The 21,042-nt window shown below is 51.5% G+C and overlaps 1 protein-coding gene across 7 annotated transcripts in view; it reads left to right on the forward strand.

Annotated features, from left to right (window-relative positions):
* The first annotated feature begins 410 nt into the window (after nt 1–410).
* NCKAP5L (NCK associated protein 5 like) overlaps nt 411–21,042 on the forward strand; it is a 32,623-nt gene continuing 11,991 nt past the window's right edge. The window contains exons 1-5 of one of the 7 annotated variants that reach the window (XM_058742854.1): nt 438–552; nt 16,659–16,782; nt 17,045–17,457; nt 19,390–19,449; nt 20,524–20,684. In XM_058742854.1, the coding sequence (XP_058598837.1) occupies nt 20,562–20,684 (123 nt within the window). In that variant the 5' untranslated portion in view covers nt 438–552; nt 16,659–16,782; nt 17,045–17,457; nt 19,390–19,449; nt 20,524–20,561. Of the gene's footprint in view, nt 553–16,658; nt 16,783–17,044; nt 17,458–19,389; nt 19,450–19,479; nt 20,685–21,042 lie in introns of those variants that run through there. The other 6 variants (XM_058742857.1, XM_058742855.1, XM_058742856.1 and 3 more) reach the window with 6 other exon arrangements.

A 21,042-nucleotide genomic window follows, 5' to 3' on the forward strand; every position in this document is an offset into this window, starting at 1 on the left:
TACACCCCACACGTAAGCAGGAAGGCAAATTACAAACACCAAGGCTCACAACCACACATACACGTGCACGCCCAGCCCCACAGAAGCGGATGCGCATGCCCGTGGCTCCGCGCGTACCTACTTAGTTTTCTGTGCTGTAGATGCCCCCCATTCCACCCCCGCCCAGCCCAGCGCGGCTTCTTCTACCCCCCGCACCGGAAAGGTTTACCAAACCGGACCCCACCGGGCCAGAGGAGAGTGTTTCTCTATAGGGGGAGGGGAGGTCCTTCCCACCAGGGCGGAAGCGGCGCTCTCCGGACGGGCGGACTTAGCTCTCGTCCTGGGAACATCTGGAGGGGGCTGGGAGGGGCGCGCATCCAGGGCGAACGTGGATTGGCTGTGCGGAAGGAGGGAGGCGGGGTCTCGGCGAGGGGCGGGGCTCACTGGCCCCTTTAAAGCCTTGACATCAAGAGGCGGCCCCAGCACCCCCCTTCTTCTGCCCCCCGCCCCCGAGCCGCGGCCATGGACCCGGCGGATCCGGCCTGCCCTGGCCCAGTTCAGCACCTCATTTCGGTGAGTTCCAGGCCTACTCGGGATTTAAAAGGCGGCGAGTGGAGGGTCTGTAAGCTCTGGGCTGGGGGTGGGCGGTTTGAAGGGTAAGGCTCTCGGGGCAGCCTTGGGTCGGAGGGGGCGGCGCGCCTTCCTGCCCGGACCTAGCTGCCTGCCCCTCCCTCCCGCCGCACTGTCCCGGGGTGGGGGTGGGGGGTCCGGCTGCGACTCTGTCCACCCCTACCCCACCCCCTACCGCCCCCCGCGCCATCCTCGCGCACACTCCATGGCCCCGGAAGGGAAACTTTCGGGACAGGGGGATGTTCCGGGGGCCGGTCTCCCTCCCTCTTTGAAAGCACTGACCTTGCCCCAGCTGCGCACCCCACCCCACCCGCATCCCACTGTCCGGGTGCCGCTTAGCGGTGCGGGGTTGTTGCGCAGGGGGGAGGGAGGCTCTCCCCAAAGCGCAGGCGCGGAGACGAGCCCCGGGCTCCTCTTCGCCCTCCTTGCAGTCCCCGTGGCCTGGGGCGGTAGGGCGTGGGGAAGATGGGGAGAGGCGGAGAGATCAGGGTCTCTAGGAACAATCCTTCCGTGGCTTTGAGGGGCTGCGGGAAGGAAGGAGGCGGGGGCCGGGAGGCTGAACACTAAAGAGAGACTGAGGGAGGGAGAAGGGCTGGGCAGGGTGTGGGGCCAGGGCAGCGCCTGCAGAAAAGGCTCTCTGGGTCCTGGCTGCGGTGCCAGAAGAATGCAGAGAATTTATCTGTGCCCGACACTCCCCTGGCCTAGGCCGACTAGAAAAGCGGCTCACCGAACCCCAGCCCCCTTCTCCTTATTCTGGGCCCAAGGCCCCATGTCTCCAGTCCTGGCACTGCCCCAAGGGCACGAAGGTCCCTCACCTCCCGCAGGCCTGTTTTTCCAGGTTCTCAGCTCTATCCATCCAGCCTGCCAGCTGCTACTTCGCAAATGCTCGCCTTTCTGAGGAACCAGGGGGGTCTTACACTGATGGGTTCCTGGCTGTGAAGGCAAACCCCTCTTATTCCCTCCCAACCACCCTCGCCTTCTCCACGGGTCCTCTTGCCTAAGCACAACTGTCTGCCAGAGGTAGTGGCTGGAGGAAGATGCCTGGGACAGGGGTGGTCCTGGGGGACAGGAGAGAGGGAGTCAGTGTCTAACCATTCTATGGACAGTACTTTTGGAAAAAATGAACCCAGCCTAGTTGTCTTGTTGCAGACCCTCTCTTGGAAGACATTATGCCAGCTGACTCCAAGACCCCTGGTCTTTCAAGAAGGGAGACACAAAATTCACTTCTCGTATTGGTTCCCTGACTTTCTGTGAACAGCCTAGGGTTAGTGGGTTTCCTACTTCAGAGAAACGTGTATTCCCGTCTGGGGAGCTATTCCCACATAATTCAACTTTGTTTTCTAAGTTTTCTCGGCATGAGGTGGCTCAGGCACTCCAGCATCTTTCTCCAGTTTAGGTCTTTGGAACAGAGTGGGAACCTAGACAGGCAGATGGCCTGGGCTGCAAAGAAGGCTGTTCCACAGTAGGCAGAAACCAATGTATATGAGGACCAGGCTGCTATCTCTGTGGACTGGGAGTCAGAAGCACTGGTGTCTTCTCTTCCCAGCTTGCTGTGTGACTTTGGCCAAGAGAGCTTGCCTCTCTGGGGCTCTTTTTCTCCTATCTGTAAAATTCAGCAATTGCACTAGAGAGCTCTAACATTCCCTTTCGCTTTTTGACATTGTGTGGTTCCACTGATAAATGAATCTGAAAGGTAGAAAGGTCCTCTGGCAGAGTGGCTTTGAAGTTTGAAGGGGTAGATGTTGGGTGATACAGTTCTAAGTCATAGTTGCTTAGGACTGGAACCTTGGGGTGGAGAGGAGCAGACTCGCTTATTCTGCCTGAGAAGAATTGCTTCTTCTGCCATTGTCTTGCTTACCCTTGGTGGATTGGGGTATGAACTCTTGTTGGCTGGGGTTTGGCCCACCCATCAAGGCCTCTGCTGAGACATCCTGGCAGGCCAGTCTTTGAGTTGGGCCTTTGGGGAGGAGTTGAGAGAAGGGGCGGCAGCCAAGGGCCAGTAGGGTAAGCAGATTCCCAGGAGACAGTTTGCATCTCAGCTGTTGGGACTTGTTTTAGGATCTGAGCCAGGGAGCACAGCACACTCATCCACCCTCTTATGGGAAGAGGACGAGAGCCCTGCTGCTGTTGCCCATCTCACTCCCTGACCCTACTCACCTCACCTGTGCCCTCCCCCACCCCTCTTCCCTACCCAGTCCCCAGGCAGTGGGCTTAAGGAGTCTTCCCTGCTGCCTTTATCCAGTCCAGCCAGCCTCCCAAGCCCTGCCATGGCAGCCAAGCAGCAGGGAGAAACTGCCCCAGCCCCACCTTTCCCAGCCTCCTTCCCTCCTGGGGGTACAGTTTCTCAGGAGTCAGGTTCTCCAGGTTGGGACTTGCTCTCTAGCCCAAGAGCCAAAGCCTTCACGTTTTCCTTGTTTGTTTTCATCCTTGATCTCCCAGGTGCCAAGGGGGATGTTAGAGGAGGTGGTAGTTAGAGAGGCTGTGGGATTGGTTAGACATGGGACGCATTCTCCTGCATTACTAGCTCTCCTGGGCCTGGGGAGCCCTCTTCCCTGGGCCCTGCTGCCCATGGATTGAAGCTACAACAGGAGGTATTTAGGTTAGACCCCAAGGAAACCTTCCTCACTGCGAGGAGTCCCTGGATTGGAGAATGGAAGCTCCCAGGGAGGTCAGTTTCCCAGAAAGTGGTTAATGGTGGAGTCCCTGTCAGAGTGAAGGATGCGGCTGTTGCTAGGCAGAGGCTGCTGTTTCCTCTTGGGGTGTGGCTCCGAGGCTGGCCAGCCAGAGGCCCCGTTAGAAGCAGGAGGAGAAAGGACCCTTGCCTGATAGCTGAAGAGGGGACCCTGGCCCCGTCAGCTCTGGCTCACCAGAACTGCATCCCTTAGAACAAATGCCACTTCTCGCCCTGCTTCCCCCGGCTCCTCCCCCAATTCACCACCACTACCACAGTCTGCTTTGACAATCCTCACCCGAACCTGGCAGGCTCCTCCAGCCCTAGTCTGGCTGCACTAATGGACTGATTGGATTTTCTATACTTGGAGTTTGGGATTTCTGATTGAACATGCAAATTTATGTAAATCAACCTGGGATCTGCCACCACATCAAAACAACATAGTCATAGGCTGGAAGGAATCCTACAGACATCTAGTCCAACGCCCTCGTGTTAAAAATGGGGAAACTGTGAAGTCCAGAGGGGGAAGTGATTCATGCAATGATGAGTGTCAGAGGCAGGGCTCCTGACTCTGGTCTAGTGTTTTACATGGTTCCAGCCTGCCTTAATTTCTCATGCATGAGGGGCCTGGCCAAACTTAAAGCAGAGAGGGCATTTCTTGAACCTGAGATTGTGGAGAGCTGGACTTTTGGAGGGTCAGAGTGTTATCTCAGGGGCTCTGGTCAGCTCTAACATGCTGAAGAAAAATAACTTCCAATCCCCTAGAGCAACACCCTTAATGTTTTTCCCCAGGCCCTGCCCTGGGAGGTTGGAGGACAAGGTCATTGGCTGCTCCTGGCTTGGCCCTTGCGGTTTCCCCAGAGCTGAGATTGTGTCTGTTCCCAGCATCTCTCACAGTACCAGGCACATAGGCTGTGGATGGCTCGGCACAGGCAGTGCCTCTGTGTTGACCCTCCCATCCTCATTTGAGCCTCTGCTGCTTCCCTCCATGGCCATGATGGGAAAAGATCTTTAGTCATCTGTGACTCTTTGCCTACCTTCCCCCTGCCCTTCTGGAGGGCACAGGCCAGCTGGACCTCCTCTGCAGGTTTCTACAACAGTGACAGACCACGCCACCTTGCTATAAGAAGGGTCTCGTTATTTTGAAATCAGTGCCAAAGTTGGAAGGGGGTTGCAGAGATGGGCTTGACTCCCTGAGAAGTAGTCTCCCCACTTCTAGACATATTTCTGATCTGATCCACCCTCCCAGCTGCAAGATGCCCCTTGTTCCCACTTTGCAGATGGCGCCCGCGGTGTGGGGCTGTTGGGAGGGCTGAGCGCTCACTTACCCTGCAGTGCCTGTGTGCGTTGCGGAGATCCAGAGGTGCTCAAAGCAGCTGTTGATCTGCTTTGCAGTACTTTGGCAGAGTGAGTGTCCACACACATTCAAGATCAGAGGCCCTGGCCCAAAACACAGCAGGAACGGAACCAGCACCTTCAGTTCCTCACTACCCAGTGGCCCTCAGCTCCTGTATTCTTAGTTCTGTGTGAGGGGAAAGCCTCCCTGGGCCTCAGTTTCCCAGCCTGTGCTGATGGATTAATAACACATCATAGCTGGGGTGTGGCACTTGCTCAATAATTACCATTTTCCCAGCTCTGGGAGTTAACACAGATGAAAGAAGCCTGAGGAGGCCAGGCTGTTATTAAGGTGAATTATCATTGCTATTATTACTGATTTCTACAAATCCAGCAGCCTCTGAGAAGAGCACAGCCAGGCACACTACCTGGACCTTATAGCTGTCCTTGGGCTCTGGAATTTCTCCAGTATTCACCAAGCTTTTAAAAAATATCTATCTACGGGCACCTGGGTGGCTCAGTCAGTTAAGCGTCCGACTTCGGCTCAGGTCATGATCTCGTGGTTTGTGAGTTCGAGCCCCGCGTCGGGCTCTGTGCTGACAGCTCGGAGCCTGGAGCCTGCTTCCGATTCTGTGTCTCCATCTCTCTCTGCCCCTCCCCCACTTGTGCTCTGTCTCTCTCTATCAAAAATAAATAAAATGTAAAAAAAAAAAAAATTAAAAAAATATCTATCTATATGCATATAGATAGGTATTTTTTATTTTATTTATTTTTTCTTTTACTTAAAAAAATTTTAAGTTTACTTATGCTAGAGCAAGAAAGAGAGAGCAGCAGAGAGAGCATCTCAAGCAGGCTCCACACTATCAGCATGGAGCCTGATGTGGGGCTTGAACTCCAAAATCAAGAATCGGATGGATGCTTAACCTCCTGAGCCACCCAGGGGTCCCTATAGATAGATATTTTAAAAAGAGAGATGACCCCATTCTGCTTCTCATGCTGATGCCTGCAAGGCTTGAGTGGTTGTGGGTGCTGCTTGGGGCACTCGTCTACAGTTCTCACTGTCATGAAGGGCTTGAAATTGTCCCTCCCTGGGTAGAATGATGAGGTTGATCCTAGATGGGACTGTGAGGGGCCCCAGAACTCCTGGGGTGTGGCCCTAGGATTCTCAGCAGTCACAGTTCTGTGGCCTGATTCATTTTACCCCTAGCTGACTTGATGTGGGGGCTGCAGGTGGTCCTTTTATGGGAGGACCTGTTGAGACACCCCCAGAACCTGTCCGCAGCAGCCGTAGGTACTCCCGGGTGTCATTTACCCCAGTGTACTCCCATCTGCCCCAAACTCTCCCCTTGCCCAACCTCCCACCTTTGCCTCTGCCCTGTGCGATCTAGAATGAACCCAGGAGGAGGCGGCCCTGACCACCTTCTGAATAGTTTGGTGCTACCATGCTGCACCACAGCCTGGGTGTGAAAGGGCCTGTCTCCTAGCTCAGTGAAGAAAGGGAGTGAAGACTGGTGTCCTTTGGCCTCATCTAGCCAGATCTCCTCACCACTCCCTTGTCCCAGGGACCTGGTCCCTACTTCTAATACGGGAATATCCCCATATTCCCCATTCTAATAATCCCCAGCTGGGATGAGCTTTAGAAATCACCTGGGAGGGGCATGTAGGTAGCTCAGTTGGTTAAGCATCCAACTTCGGCTCAGATCGTGATCTCGCAGTTCATGAGTTCGAGCCCTGTGTCAGGCTCTGTGCTGACAGCTCAGAGCCTGGAGCCTGTTTCCGATTCTGTATCCCCCTCTTTCTCTGCCCCTCCCCTGCTCACACTCTCTCTGTCTTAAAAATAAATAAGCATTAAAAAAATTAAAAAAAAAAAAAAGAAATCACTTGGGAAAGTGGTTATACCTTCTTTTTTTTTTTAAGTTTCATATTGCAGTTTTTCATTAGACATATTTTTAACATAGTCCAAAAATCAAAATGGTACAAAAAGGTATACGTTGAGAAATTGTGCTCCCACCTCCACCCTCTTTTCCTCTACAGATAATCACTTATTTTTTACATAGCCCTCAAGAATGTCTTTACGCAGGGGCACTTGGGTGGCTCATTTGGTTAAGCAACTGACTCTTAACTTTCAGCTCAGGTCGTGATCTCATGGTTGTGGGATTGAGCCCCATGTCATGCTCAGCGTAGAGCTTTTTTGGAATTCTCTCTCTCTCCCTCTCTCTTGTTCTCTCCCTCCCCCGCTCATTCTCTCCCTTGCTCATTCTCTCTCTCTCTCTCTCTCTCTCTCTCTCAAAATAAAAATTAAACTTAAAAAAGAATACACAAAACGAATGTAATGCGTATTCTTGGGTTTTTTCCCTTACCCAAAAGACAGCAGATAGCATATATTGTCTTCATCTGGTACCTGTTGGCAATATCTGAGTGTGCATGGGTTTTTTCCTTCCATCTCTGTCAGGTCTCTGGTTTCTGATCTTTACCACCCACCCAGGGCCCCCCCAGTTGGCCCCAGGCCATTAGCAGGGTTTGTTCAGCTTCGTATACTAAACTTCATTCAGATGCCAAGGTGTAGGCCAAAACCAGCCTCTGAGGAATTCTCAAGCTCTGTCCAGCAGTTACCATGTGCTAGTGTTGTGCTAAGGAGAGGGCATATATTGTAAGAACCAGTAATCAGAGGACCTGGTCCACCTTGGTGTGTGTGGGAGTGTGCATGTGTTGCCGAGGGGGGCGGGGCACATGGTATGGCACAGTATGAAGCTGGGAGCAAGGGTCTGGGCCCAGGACTGCGATGTGGTGCCACGTGACCTGGAAGGCTGGGTTTTTCAGCTTGACCTCTTTCCCAGTCTGCGGGATGTCCTGGCCCCCTTGACTTTTATTATGTCCAAAACAAGAAACCCCTTTCTCTGTCAGATGGCATGGATAAGGCCTCCTCCCCACCCCCACCCCACCGCCTTCTGTCCCCAGCTCTGGGCCTGCAGGCTGCTGAAGCTGGAACCTTCCTTTCCACTGCAGGCTGAGGGGAAGTTGGGGGGTGTTTGCTTCTCACTTCCTCTCTAGACGGCACCTCACTTCCTGTCCCTGGGACTAGAAGAAGGCTAAAGCTCTTGGCTTTGCTGTCCCTTCCTCTCCCCACTCCCCGCCCCCCACCCCCTGCTTTCCTGAGAAGCCTGTGGGCCCTGTGGGAGGAAGGCAGAATCAAAGCCAAGGGCTTCTCCTAAAAGCCCTGCCAAGCTCCTCACCTTCAACCCCCTACCCCACATGAGGGGACCTGTCTTCTCAGCTGCAATCCCTTTCCAGACATGATCTCATCCTTCTATGTCCTGCAGGAGGAGAGAAGTCAGAGAATTCATCCCATTTTACAGATAGGAAAACTGAGTCCCAGAAGGGTTCTAGGCTTCACCCAGGGTCATTCGGTGTGGCTGAGCCAGAACCGGAATCCAGGAAGTCTCACTCCCATTTGTGGGCATAAATAAGAGCAGAGAGTGAGGGTTTGTGAGTGTGTCAGAGCTACTTTTGTTCCCAAGGAAGGCTGCTTTCTTCTTGCCAGAGCTGGTAGCTTAGGAGGTCACCTCCGCGCTCTGGCCAAATGGCAACCACGAAGTCAACACTGAAGCCGCCTGGACGTGGAAGGCATTTGGCTGGCCAAAGCCTGTTCCCTTTGAAGAAAGAAGCCAAGAAAGGAAGCTGGGGGAGTCAGCCCTGGGGGCTGGGAGGGTAGAGCCTGCAGGTGCAGCCTGAGAGCCATCAGGCTATGCAGCCTCCCAGGCCCTTTTCCTCTTGGACCTGAGAGCAGATCTCTGATGTACCAGTAGTCAACTCAGCAGTCGCCTCTACTGCTGCCTCCAGGAGCCTCTCTGCCTCAGCTCTTCCTGTGGGACCCAGCACGTGTCTCTGGTTACACCCAGGGTGTTGAAAATATGCTGACTCTGCTGTTGGGTCAGGAGATAGGAGAGGAGTTAGTAACTGGCATGGGCCAGGGGACCAGGAAACACTCACCTTCAAATGCCCTTCAGTCCAGCTGCACTGAGTCATTCTGTTTCCGTACACACACACAGATTTCTGCCTTCTTCTGTTTATGCCTGCCTTTTGCCTAGAATGACCCCCTTGCCGTTCCCTTGTCCCTAAACCCTACGGGTCTATAAAGTCCCACTTCACTTGATGCCTTGAGTTCTGAAAAAACTGTTTCAACTGCAGCTCAATATTTCTCTCCTGGTTTTTAAAGTTCTCAAAAAAAAAAAATTCTCTCGTGGGTCTTCCTTCACAGTACAGCTATCACCTACATGTCTTATGTCCCCCAACAGACTGCAAGCCCCAAGAGGTGAGAAGAACTGATCCTTCTCTGAGTGGTCCCCCAGTACCCAGTGTTGTGACTCCCACTGAGTGATCTGTTTGGAAATATCCTCAAAATAAATAGATTAGTCCCATTTGCCAGAGGGAACCACTGAGGCTTGGGAGTGGGTTGAGGGCCTGGATAGGGACAAATCTGAAACCATCCCTTCCTCACCTCTCAGCATGGTTTGTCCTATGGGCCCTCAGAGCCATTTGGATGGGGCACAGTTGGGGGTCTTGAAGAGACCCTGATGAGCCCACCATCTCTTCTTTCTGGTCTTATTCTGTCTGGAATGAAAGGAGATCACCAGGTTCAGGGCCTCGTGGACAGAAGCAGTGCACTGGCAGCAAGTGGGGGTACAATTATGTAGGCAGGGCTCCTCGGGGAGCTCCCCTTCTGATAGCCCGGGAAGTCCCGTCTTCCTCATAGGGGAGGACTAGAGAACAGGACACAGTGCAGTTGGTCCTGCAGGAGGCACTTCAAGAAGACAGATCAATGTGGGCAGCATCAGTTCAGGACGGCTTTTCAGGAGAATTGCTCTGGGGCCAGGGCAGGGCTTCCAGGACTGTGCTGAGGGCTTTGGTCTGTCCCCGAGGCACTCAGAGGTCATGGGAAGATTTGAGGCAGGAGGGACACAATTAGACTTACAGTTTTAGAAAGATGATTGCTCTGGTGGAGCTTCTTGGAAAAGTGATTGTGGCAGGGAAAATATAAGATAAGTCTGAAACATTTTATGGTGCCAGAAAGTAAGCAGATGTTAAAAAGTAAATACATTTTCGGGGCGCCTGGATGGCTCAGTCAGTTGAATGTCCGACTTCAGCTCAGGCCATGATCCCACGGTTCATGTGTTCGAGCTCCACATTAGGCTGTATGCTGACAGCTCAGAGCCTGGAGCCTGCTTCGGATTCTGTCTGTCTCCCTCTCTTTCTGCCCTTCCCTCACTCACACTCTCTCTCTCTTTCTCTCAAAAATGAATAAATGTTAAAAAAAAGTTTTTTTTTAAGTAAATACATTTTCTTTATATGGGGGCATGTTGAAAGGATACAGGAGCCAGCCTGAAAGAGTTCTCCATGATCAAGGCTGGAATTTAAGCAATGAAGTCAATGATGATACTATTATATATTATATATATATATATATTCTTTGGATTATAATCCAAAGAATAAAATATCCATGAGTTTGTGCTAATATAAATATGTAATTAGGTAAATCAGTGGCAGTGAAGGGACGGCTTTTCCTTATAGAAAACTTCTCATTAATAAATGTGTAAGGAATGAAGGCAATCAGAAATTATCATTAGAATGCTATAGCAATTGCTGCGAGCAAGATCCACTGATGAATCCTAAAGTTAGTGGGTGAGAATTTGAGAAGAAACAGGGTGTTTGCATGGTCAATAAGTATTGCCCCCCAAACTGGTTACTAATTACAAAAGGAAAAATAGTAACTTTACAGTGGATAAACCCACTAGCAGATACCGTCTAACCAGGTGGTCAAGGTTAACCTCACCAGTCATAAGACGTCGCAACATTATACCCCTGATACAATGCACTGAGAAGGGCACCCTCTATGGTATTCCTTCTAAAAATTCAGAACCTCAGTCTAACTGGAGAAAACATCAACCAAACCCCAAAAAGGGAACGTTCTCTAAAATACTGACCTGATCCGTTCCCTTCCCTTCCAAAATGTCAAGGTCATGAAAGACAAAGACTGAGGAACTATCATGAATCATAGGAGAATAAGGAGATTTGGTGATTAAATACAGTGTGGGATCCTAGATTAGATGTTGGATTAGAAAACATCAGTGGAGTGGACATCAGTGGAAAAACTGGTAAAAGCCAAATAAAGTCTGTGGTTTGGTGTTTGTTTGTTTTTTTTTTTTTTTTAATTGTTTTTTTTTAAAGAAAGGTACAGAACAGTGAGAAGAACATGGTGCCATGTCTATTTTTTTTTAAGTGTGTGTGTGTGTGTGTGTGTATACACAACCCTACAAAACCTTGCTAAGTTTTAAAATACAGAAGTAGAGGTGCAAGATGGCTGGGGCAAGGGCAGGGAGGAGCATCGTAAAAAAGGGAAAAGTCATCCAGGAGAAAGTGGTCACCATCAAAGACAAGCTATAGAATGGGAGAAAATACTTGCAAATAATATATAAGAGACTTGTGAGGATTTTTTATATATATTTTGAATACAACTCAATTAAAAAAAAAAACATAATTGGGGCAGCTGGGTGGCTCAGTCGGTTAAGTGTCCAACTCTTGATTTTGGCTCAGGTCACCATCTCACAGGTACATAAATTCGAGCCCTGCATCAGGCTCTGCGCTGACAGTGCAGAGCCTGCTTGGGGTTCTCTCTCTCTGCCCCTCCCCAGCTCTCTTTCTCTCTCTCAAAATAAATAAACATTTAAAATGATGATAATAATAATAAATTTTAAAACCCCATATAATCGAATTAAGAATGAACAGGGATCTGAATGGACATTCTTCCACGGAAGATACACAGATGGCCAATAAGCACATGAAAAGATGCTCAACATCACTAACTGGGGAACCAAAAATCAAAACCAGAGTGAGATATCGTATCACACTTGCTAGGGTGACTAAAACCAGGAAATCAGACAATAACAAGCAGTGAGGACATGGAGCAACGGAGAAACACTTGTACACTGTTGGCCGGACTGTAAAATGGTGCATTCAGTTTGGAAAACAGCTTGGTAGTTCCTCCAAAAGGTAAACTTAAAGTTACCGTAAGATCCAGCAGGTCCACTCCTAGGTATATACCCAAGGGAAATGAAAACATAAATCCACATGAAAACTTGGACATAGATGCTCATAGCAGCATTATTCGGGACAGCCAAAAAGTGGAAACAGCCCAGACGTCCATCAACAGATGAATGGATGAACAACTGATAGCGTATTCATACAATGGAATATTATTTGGTCATGAAAAAGGAGTGTAGTACCGATATGTGCTTCGACGTGGATGAACCTTGAAAACGTGCTAAGTGAAAGAAGCCGTTCACAAAGACGACCTCTACTACAATTCCATTCATATGAAATGTCCAGAATAGGGTAATCTATAGAGACAGAAAATAGATTACTGGTTGCCTTAGGGTTGAGGGTGAGGGGATGCTAATTAAAGGGTAATGAAAACATTCTGAAGTTGTCACAGTTGCATATATCTGTGATTACACTACGAACCATTAATTGCACACTTTATTTTTTTTTTATTTTTTTAATGTTTTATTATTTATTTTTGAGACAGAGAGAGACAGAGCATGAACGGGGGAGGGTCAGAGAGAGAGGGAGACACAGAATCTGAAGCAGGCTCCAGGCTCCGAGCTGTCAGCACAGAGCCCGACGCGGGGCTCGAACTCACAGACCATGAGATCGTGACCTGAGCCGAAGTCGGACGCTCAACCGACTGAGCCACCCAGGCGCCTCTGATTGCACACTTTAAATAGGTGAGTCATATGGGATGTGAACTATGTCTCACAACTTAAAAAGGGGCACCTGGTGGGGCGCCTGGGTGGCTCAGTCGGTTGAGCTTCCGACTTCGGCTCAGGTCACGATCTCGCGGTCTGTGAGTTCGAGCCCCGCGTCGGGCTCTGTGCTGACAGCTCGTAGCCTGGAGCCTGCTTCGGATTCTGTGTCTCCCTCGCTCTCTGCCCCTCCCCCGCTCATGCTCTGTCTCAGAAATAAACATTTAAAAAAAAATTTGTTTAAAAAAATGGCGCCTGGGTGGCTTGGTCAGTTAAGCATTCAACTCCTGATACTGGCTCAGATCATGATCTCACAGTTCACGAGATCAAGCCCTGGGTTAGTCTCTGTGCTGACAGCATGGAGCCTGCTTGGGATTCTCTCTCTCCCTCTGCCCCTCCCCCACTTGCACATTCTCTCTCTGTCTCTCTCAAAATAAACATTTTTTTTAACCTTAAAAAAAAAGTCTATGAGGAAGTGGCCACTAGAGGCACTTGTGCCTGAGAAGGCAACGGGGATGGGAAAATATTGTATGGATTTAGCAGTGTGGCAGTTACTGCTGACATTGGACCAGGCTGAGGAAGGAGTAAGACGTGAGGAGGGGTTTTTTTGTTGTTTTTGTTTTTGTTTTTGTTTTGAGAAGTTTGGTTGTGGAAGGCAGAAGAGGGCAGCGTCTAGAAATGTCGGGCAAGATTATTTTTCAGATGAAAGACAGCCTCAGAAGTTTTAAAGGCGGGTGGGAAGGGTCTCTTCAGGAGGTAAATACTCAAGACCTAAATGGGGATAGGCTGGGGCAGGAAGGCCTGACCTTCCCTGGGAAGATGACAGACCCTCTGTTGTCAACGGGAGGAGATGAGGAGGTGGGAGGGTTCCGAGGGGCCGGGTGGCAAGAGATCTGAGGGGTTTTCCCTCTGCTGATTTTGACCCTCTGGGGAAACCAGGGCAGGTGATAGGGCAGGCGACTGAGGGAGTGGAGTAGGCGTGAAGCCCTATATACTGCAGATCTAACAGGGAACTGGGGTAGGAGGGCCAGGCAGGACTGGCGGTGATCTGGCTGGGACGGCTTTCCTTTGGTGAGGAGAGGATAAGAAATAACGTAAGCAAAAGCCTGGGGACAGGAGTGAGGGTCAAGTCCTGTGCTACCCCATCCTCTAGACTCTGTGTGGAAAGAAAGCATTGGCCCAGAAGGCTCAAGTCAGGGAATCCTGGCGATCTTCTAGAACTCTACCATCCGGTAAAGTAGCTGCATGTGGTAATTCAAACGTAAAATGCAGTTACTCAATTGAACTAGCTACATGTCGGGTGCCCAATAGCTACATACAGCCAGTGGCTACCATATTGGACAGTACAGAGTAAACATTTCATCATCACAGAAAGTTCTGTCGGAAAACACTTCTAGAAAAGTGATTCTTGGGGCACCTGGGTGGCTCAGTCGGTTAAGCGTCCGAGTTCCGCTCAGGTCATGATCTCACGGTTCATGAGTTTGAGCCCCGCGTCGGGCTCTGTGCTGACAGCTCAGAGCCTGAAACTTGCTTCGGATTCTGTGTCTCACTCTCTCTCTCCCCCTCGCCCGCTCGTGCTCTGTCTCTCAAAAATAAACATTAAAAAAAAAATTAAAAACAAAAAAGAAAAGTGACTCTCAGGCTGTTTTGACCTGAGGACCCCTCCAACCTCTAAAAATGTGAGGACCCCCAAAGATCATGACCTGAGCCAGTATCAGGAGTTGGATGCTTAACTGACCAAGCCACCCAGGCGCCCTTTTTTTAAACAAATTTTTTTTTTTAATGTTTATTTCTGAGACAGAACATGAGTGGGGGAGGGGCAGAGAGCGAGGGAGACACAGAATCCAAAGCAGGCTCCAGGCTCCGAGCTGTCAGCACAGAGCCCGACGCGGGGCTCGAACTCACAGACCGCGAGATCGTGACCTGAGCCGAAGTCGGAAGCTCAACCGACTGAGCCACCCAGGCGCCCACCAGGTGCCCCTTTTTAAGTTATGAGACATAGTTCACATCCCATATGACTCACCTATTTAAAGTGTGCAATCGGGCGCCTGGGTGGCTCAGTCGGTTGAGGTTTATATGGGGTATACCTATTGACATTTACTGTCATCTAAATTAGTACTGAGAGTTTTCAACATCTAATTAAGTTAAAATAATAATAATAAACCCATTACATGTTGACATATTTTAAGTAACTGTATATTTTCCAAAGCAAAAAAATAGTGAAAAGAATGGCATTGTTCTTCATTCTGGCATATCTGTCACGTCTGACAATAAAAGGCAGCTGGATTCTCATATCTGCTTCTGTATTCAGTCTGTTGTGATATCACATAACACATAGTCTCTGGAAAATGCCACTGTATACTCAGAGAATGAGAGTTAGTGTAGTATCTACATTAATGTACATTAATATAGTGTCTACATGAGAGTAATGTAGTATAGTGTCTTAGTAGTATTATGAAAATAGTTTTGATTCCGTGGATTCCTTGGAATAACGTCAGGGCCCCTGGACCGCATTTTGAGAACATGGTTCTAGAACAGCTTCCACTTGGCGTAAAGGAACTTGTGAGAGACTAAAGTGATTTGCCTAAAGTCACACAGCAAGTAAATTGCAGTGCTGGGACTAGACTAAATCTTCTGCCTTTTGGCTAAGATGGGTCCGGCTGGGCTTTCGGGAGTGGGGACTAGGCTTCTGGGCCACAGAGCCCCTGGCCATGTGGCCCTATAAATAAACACTTTGTGTCTGTGTCTGAGCCCCTTTCCTCTGCCTACCCCCAGCAGCTGCTTTTTGTTGTTGTTGGGTTATGCTGTGGGCAGGGAGCATGAAGGAACTAAGGGGTGTTGAAGTCTAAGACTTTGGGGCTCAACTGCCCTTCCTCCGGCCTGCCTGGAGGGCAGGGGACCGAGGTTAGAAAGAACCCACGGGCGCCTGGGTGGCTCAATTGGTTAAGCGTCTGACTTCAGCTCAGGTCATGATCTTTAGGTTCATGAGTTCGAGCCCTGTGTCAGAATCTGCGCTGGCAGTGCTGAGCCTGCTTGGGATTCTTGCTGTCTCCTCTCTCTGCCCCTCCTCTGCTCATGCTTTCTCTCTCTCTCAAATAAATAAATGAACTTAAAGAAAGGAAGGAAGAAAGAACCCACACCATGGGATGGAAGCTCTTGCATCCAAAGTCCTCTTGTGAAGAGGAAGTTGGAAGGAGATGCTGGGGGCCCCTTCCCCATGGACACAAGCCTCTCAGTAGGGCTATTGTGTCTTGGGGCCAGTTGTCTGGAGGAGGGAAGGAAATTCTTGTCTGTCCTCTTTCCATGAGGGGGGAGGAGACCAGTTGGAATTCTTAGGGCTGAAAGATGCTTTGGGCAGGGATTAAGGTGGCTGCTTTCAGGCCAGGAATGCCCTGGGGCCTCAGTCCCTCTATCCCTCCCCGACCCAGGGCTGATACTGTCTGGAAAGGAGTGTTTGCTGTGGGTGCAGAAGTTGCTGTTTACAAGTGGACTCTTGGGTGTGACGGGGATTCCAGAAAGCAGCTGGGGGATGGGGGGGAGCGGGGGGGGGGGGGGTGGGGAACGGTTGTTGTTACGGATGATTCTGTTATTAAAGTGAGCTTCTCCATCTCTGCCTTCCCACAGCTGCCCCCTCTCCCCCACCCCCTGGTCCCTGGCTTCTCTCCCTAAAGTACTCTGGGGGAAACAGCTGGTGAGTGAGGGGCTCACTGGGGCCCAAAGCCCTTGGCTGAGGGCCAGGGTGAGGGAGCATGGAAGTCAGGCTTGCTGCCACCTCTCTAGTCTCTTCCTCCCAGGCCGGGCCTTGGAGGGCAGGGAGGGGTCTGTGCCCTGGCTGGGGAGAGGGTGGGCACTGCAATCCTTACTCCTTTGATCTGTCTGATTGAAAGGCCCGGACAGTCCGCTCTCTTCTGGGCCCTGTGACTAGGCCAAAGAGATCGTGTCACCCAGATTTGCTCGGTGATTGGGCTGAACCAGCTGTGTCCCCAGGTTACCCAGACCCCCTTGAGCAGCTGCTCCCCCTCCCTGTCCCTGGCTGCTGCTTACTGCCCCAGCTCTGGTCTTCCTCCCTTCCCCTTCCTCCCTCCCCTCAGCGGCACTGAGGTCACCTCCCTCTGAATCAGGCCTTTGTGGGGGGCGGGGCCACCCGTTGGCAGTTCTGGCGGGAGAAGCCTCCAGTTCGAGTTGGAGCTTCCACCTCCTGCAGCTCCATCTCTACCCAGCATGGCCGGCATCATGTGTTCCAGACCCAACATCCAACATCCAGGCGTGTCGTGGGACCACCGGAGGAATGTTTGAAACCAGGGCCACCCTGAAGCACCCAGATTGGGGGTTTTCCAGGCCGGGGGGGTAGAGCTGAGCACAGAAGCTGTGAGTAGGAGTTGTGGGGCCTGAGGGAGGATGGGGAGGGGGTGGGGGTGCAGCCCCTGGGAGAGGGGCCCCCACTGACACCCAGCAGGGGGAGCTACTGGGGAGCCAGTCTGGGTTGGTTTTCTTCCCATGAGATTGAGGCTGAAAACCCAGACTCTGAAGGGCCAGATTCCTAATTAGGCTCAGATTGGGAGCTGGAGGTGGTACTCTCTCGATTCCCTAGTGGAGAGTGAGGCTGCAGGAAGTTTTCTTTTCACCATAGGAATCTTGAACTTAAACTGGGGTCCTGCTCACAGCACACTCTGCTCCTGGCGCCAAGTTTAAGTGTCGACCTCTTCCCTGTGACTCGATAGCGATCCGAGCTGACAGCTTCCTGCCCTCTGCTTGTGGCCCTGCAGATGAAGAGAAGGCCTCTGGGCCTGAGTTGGCCAGACCACCTCGACTGAGGGCAGAAAACTTCTCCCCAAAGCGAGGTTGAGTCACGGTCTGCCTTCATTTCCGGAGCCTCTCCTAAGCCCAGCTGGGGATCCAGAGACAGACGCGCGTGACAGAGCTGTTGCTTCTGGGTGGCTCATCACTTGGAGGGTCTCCTCGAGGTCGCGGTGGGACTCAGGCCTCCCTGCCCTGGGATCCACAGAGGCTCAGCTTGAGAGAGTGGCAGCGGTCAGCTCTGTGGTGTGTTTGGGTCCCCACCCTCCTCAACACACATAAAACCACATACATAATCCACTGCCAGTCCCCACGATCTGGGCCTCATGGATGTGTTTTTACTTTTGTTGTTTTAGGAAGAGAGATTCTCCTAAACCATCTTCCACCCTGAGTTTGGTTTTTGCTGTTGTGTTGGGAGCACAAAGACTCCGGCTCTTCTCAGCTTTAGCTCGCTCCCTTTCTGGCCCCTGGACACTGGCCTGTTCACCCCACTCCTTTCCTTCGCCCTCCCAACTTTGTCTCTCCCATCCCCCAGCACTCCTTCTGCAACCCCAACCCCACTATTCCCGGGGAGCGTCTGCAGGGAAGAAATGGTGAGGGGATTGAGGGAAGGCGAGGAAACCGTGGGGACAGTGGGAGCCTCTGACTCAAAGGATCGGAGCCGTGCTGGGGGAAGGGTGGAACTTGAATGGCGGAGGTAACCTGAGGCCTTTTTTGGTTTTAGCCCCTATTTATGTATGTGGGAAGGGGAGGATATTTCCTGAATTTTTTTCATTTTTTTCCAAGCCTGTCCATTTCTAAAAATATCAAACACGATAATGTCATGAGGCGAATGAAGTTCTACTTGATACATTTTTTATGATGTTAAAATAACAAAGGACTTTAGATTGTTGTGGAATGTTTAAAAATAAGTGTTAACAAGTTTTTCCTTTTCCTGCAGTTTCCAGAAGCCCCCTTTCCCAGTGTCACATAAACACGGGCACACACTGTCTCTTACTTGCAAAGAAATGGTTCTCTCCTTTTGCAGTTGCCCCTTTCTCCCTCTAGGGTGGGGAGGGGTTGGGGAGGAAGAGGGCCCTGAGTGCAGCCAGGCTGGGGCCGCACTCTCAGATCTCTGGATGCCCCTACTGCCCCGACCCCACAGGGAGGAGCCTGGGACTCCTGGGACTCAGAGTGAACAGACAGGTGAACAGACAGTAGCAGCAGGCTGTGAGGCAGGACTTTGCATCGTGTCTCTGTCAGGATGTGATCATGAAAATCCTCCACTTACCGAGTTCATGCAAGATACTCTTTATACATGATCTCATTTCATCCTCCAACAACCACGTGGGCTAAGTATTCTTACGCCCATTTTATAGGTGAGGAAACAGAGTTTGTAGAGTCAGGATTCTAACCCGGATCCATCCACGTGCAAAGCTCCAGGAGCCCTGGGACTGTATGGAGCTTACAGAATACAAGGAGCTTACGGTACAACTTGTGGGTGTACAGAGAGGCCTCATGGAAAGGAGGAAAAGGAGGCCTGTCCAGTGTGCATTGTGAACCGGCGTGTATGTCTTGGGCAGCATCCTTTGCCTCCAGTAACTGCTTCCTCAACCCAGGCCGGTACCCCCGCTCCCCATAAAGTTGTTAGGAGAATCAGATGTAGGAGTGCATGGGAAAGTGCCAACACACTGCTCAGCACGCAGGGTACACGCGGTGTATGTGAGCGTAACTCCTGCCCTTTGGTTTCCTTAGCTCGAATACAGGTGTTGACAGTAACATTCAATTCCTTTTGTGGCTGTGGGGATTAAAGAAGACGATGTGTGTTGTGGAAGGGCCCCAAAGGGTCATGTGTTGCTGTTCCCTCCTATTTCTCATCTGAGTGATTTCTGGCTGAAAGCCGGGGACCTTCGCGCTGACTCTTTTCTGTGTCTGGAATGCTCTTCCCATTCCAGGGTTTCCTCTGGACTCCACTGAGGTCTCTGCTTCGGTGTCACCTGTCAGTGCCTTGTTGGGACCCGATGTGCGTTCATTGGTTTATCTGTATATTATGTGCCTCTCCCAGTGGAATGGAAGCTTCATAGAGGCAGAGCTCTCTCTGGCTTGTTCACCCCTATGGCCCAGTGCCTGGTACACAGCAGGAGCCGAATAAATGCTTGTGGCTTGCATGGCTAACATCGTCTCCCTCTTTCTCAACAGCCGAGGTGACCATTCTGGCTTCTAGAGTGTGTGCCAGCCTGGGTGAGGAGGCAGAGACAGGTGAGGGGCTTTGAGCCTGTGCATGCTGCTGGGGGGACTGGAGGAGGAAGATGGGGGGTGGGAGAGGCATCCCCAGTGCCCTACAGCAGAGGACGGGGTGGGGGGGACCAATCAGATGTGGGGTTGGTGAGGTGTTAGAGGACTCCTTCCTCTCTTCCTTAGGCTGAAAGTGCTTAACTCAGCTCTGCAGGGGGTCAAAGAGGCCAGTAGTCAGTGGTGGACTGGGGGCCCCCACACTTTTAGGAAGGGTTTCCCATCTACTGGAAATTTCTACAATATGGGTGCAAAAGAAAGAAACGAGTACTTTCCTCTAGCAGAGAAATTGAAACTCAAAGGGCAGATGAAGACTCATCAGCTAAAGCCAGTAACCATGGCAGTAGCTGGGAGTGGGGGAGGCACATAACACGACACGGGACAGAACCCTGGCTGTATTGTGTTCAGGCAGTGACAAACTCATCTGTGTAGTCATCATTCTGTCTCTTACATGCCAGCTTTCACACCAACAAGTGGGGGCCTGGGCAGTAAAGTGAATGTAGAGCCCCTGCCCTCACGGGGCTGACAGTCTCGGGGAGGCGGTTACAGAACTGTGTAGGAAGGGTGCCTGGCACGGCCTTGGAGTGGGGGCCCTGAAGTATGAGTAGAAAGGAGCTGGCCAAGTGGAAAGCAGGGAGGGGTCAGGAGACCCTGCAGAGGGAAGGGCATGCGCAGTGGGGCCTCTCAGGGAGCAGGGAGCTTGTGAGGCTTGCAGGCCACCTCCCACCACCGTGCCCAGGAAGATATAGTTCGAGGCCCATCTCAGCCGAGAATCCTGGTCTCTTGGCAGTTGGCCAACATCTGTGTGACCTGTAGTAGGCTGAGCTGAGCGCAGTTGCAGGGGTTGTAAAACAGTGGTCCCCGTTCTTAAAATGGGAAGAGTGTGTCTGTGCGTCCGTCTGTCCCGTGACCAGAAGAGCCTGAGTCAGACCCTGAGTTGTTACAGTATCCGTGGCACATCAGTCACACTAAACTCCGAGAATACTGACAAGTTTTGTCTTTGTCCTCCTCCTCCACTCACCTCCTCCCTGTGCCCTGGAGGAGCCGCCAGGGCTTCCTTCACTTGTTCCCAGGGCCCGATGTCGGACGCCATGGAGCAGCCAGCCACGAGTCCTGGAAAGCCGAGGCCGGGAGAGGGTGGTGACGGCGGCACGGAGACGGGCACCTGCCAGGAGCTCCTGCACCGGCTGCGGGAGCTGGAGGTGGGGCACCGGGCGGCGTGGGGGCGACGGTGCTGGCCAGGACCCTGGGGAGCTTGGGTGGGCTTTGTGGATGTGGATGTGGAGCCTCACCAGGCTGGAGCAGAGCTCCTCTGAGAAGCCCTTTCTTTGCTCTGAACTCTCCAACCTGGGGCCAGCTTGGAACAGGAGGCATGCACCGGGGTGGGCCTATCCCAACCCCCACACGTCTCTCCTCTTTACCCCTTTCTTCCCCGCTTTTATGCCCGTGCTGATCTAGGAAAGGCATGGTCACAGAGCCCACAGGAAGAAGGATTTAGATGACCTAGGGCTCAGGAGTTGAACGACAAGGACACGGATCCCTAAACTAGGCTTTTTGCCA

The sequence above is a fragment of the Neofelis nebulosa genome, chromosome 8, assembly GCF_028018385.1.
Source record: "Neofelis nebulosa isolate mNeoNeb1 chromosome 8, mNeoNeb1.pri, whole genome shotgun sequence".
Classification (NCBI taxonomy): Eukaryota; Metazoa; Chordata; class Mammalia; order Carnivora; family Felidae; genus Neofelis; species Neofelis nebulosa.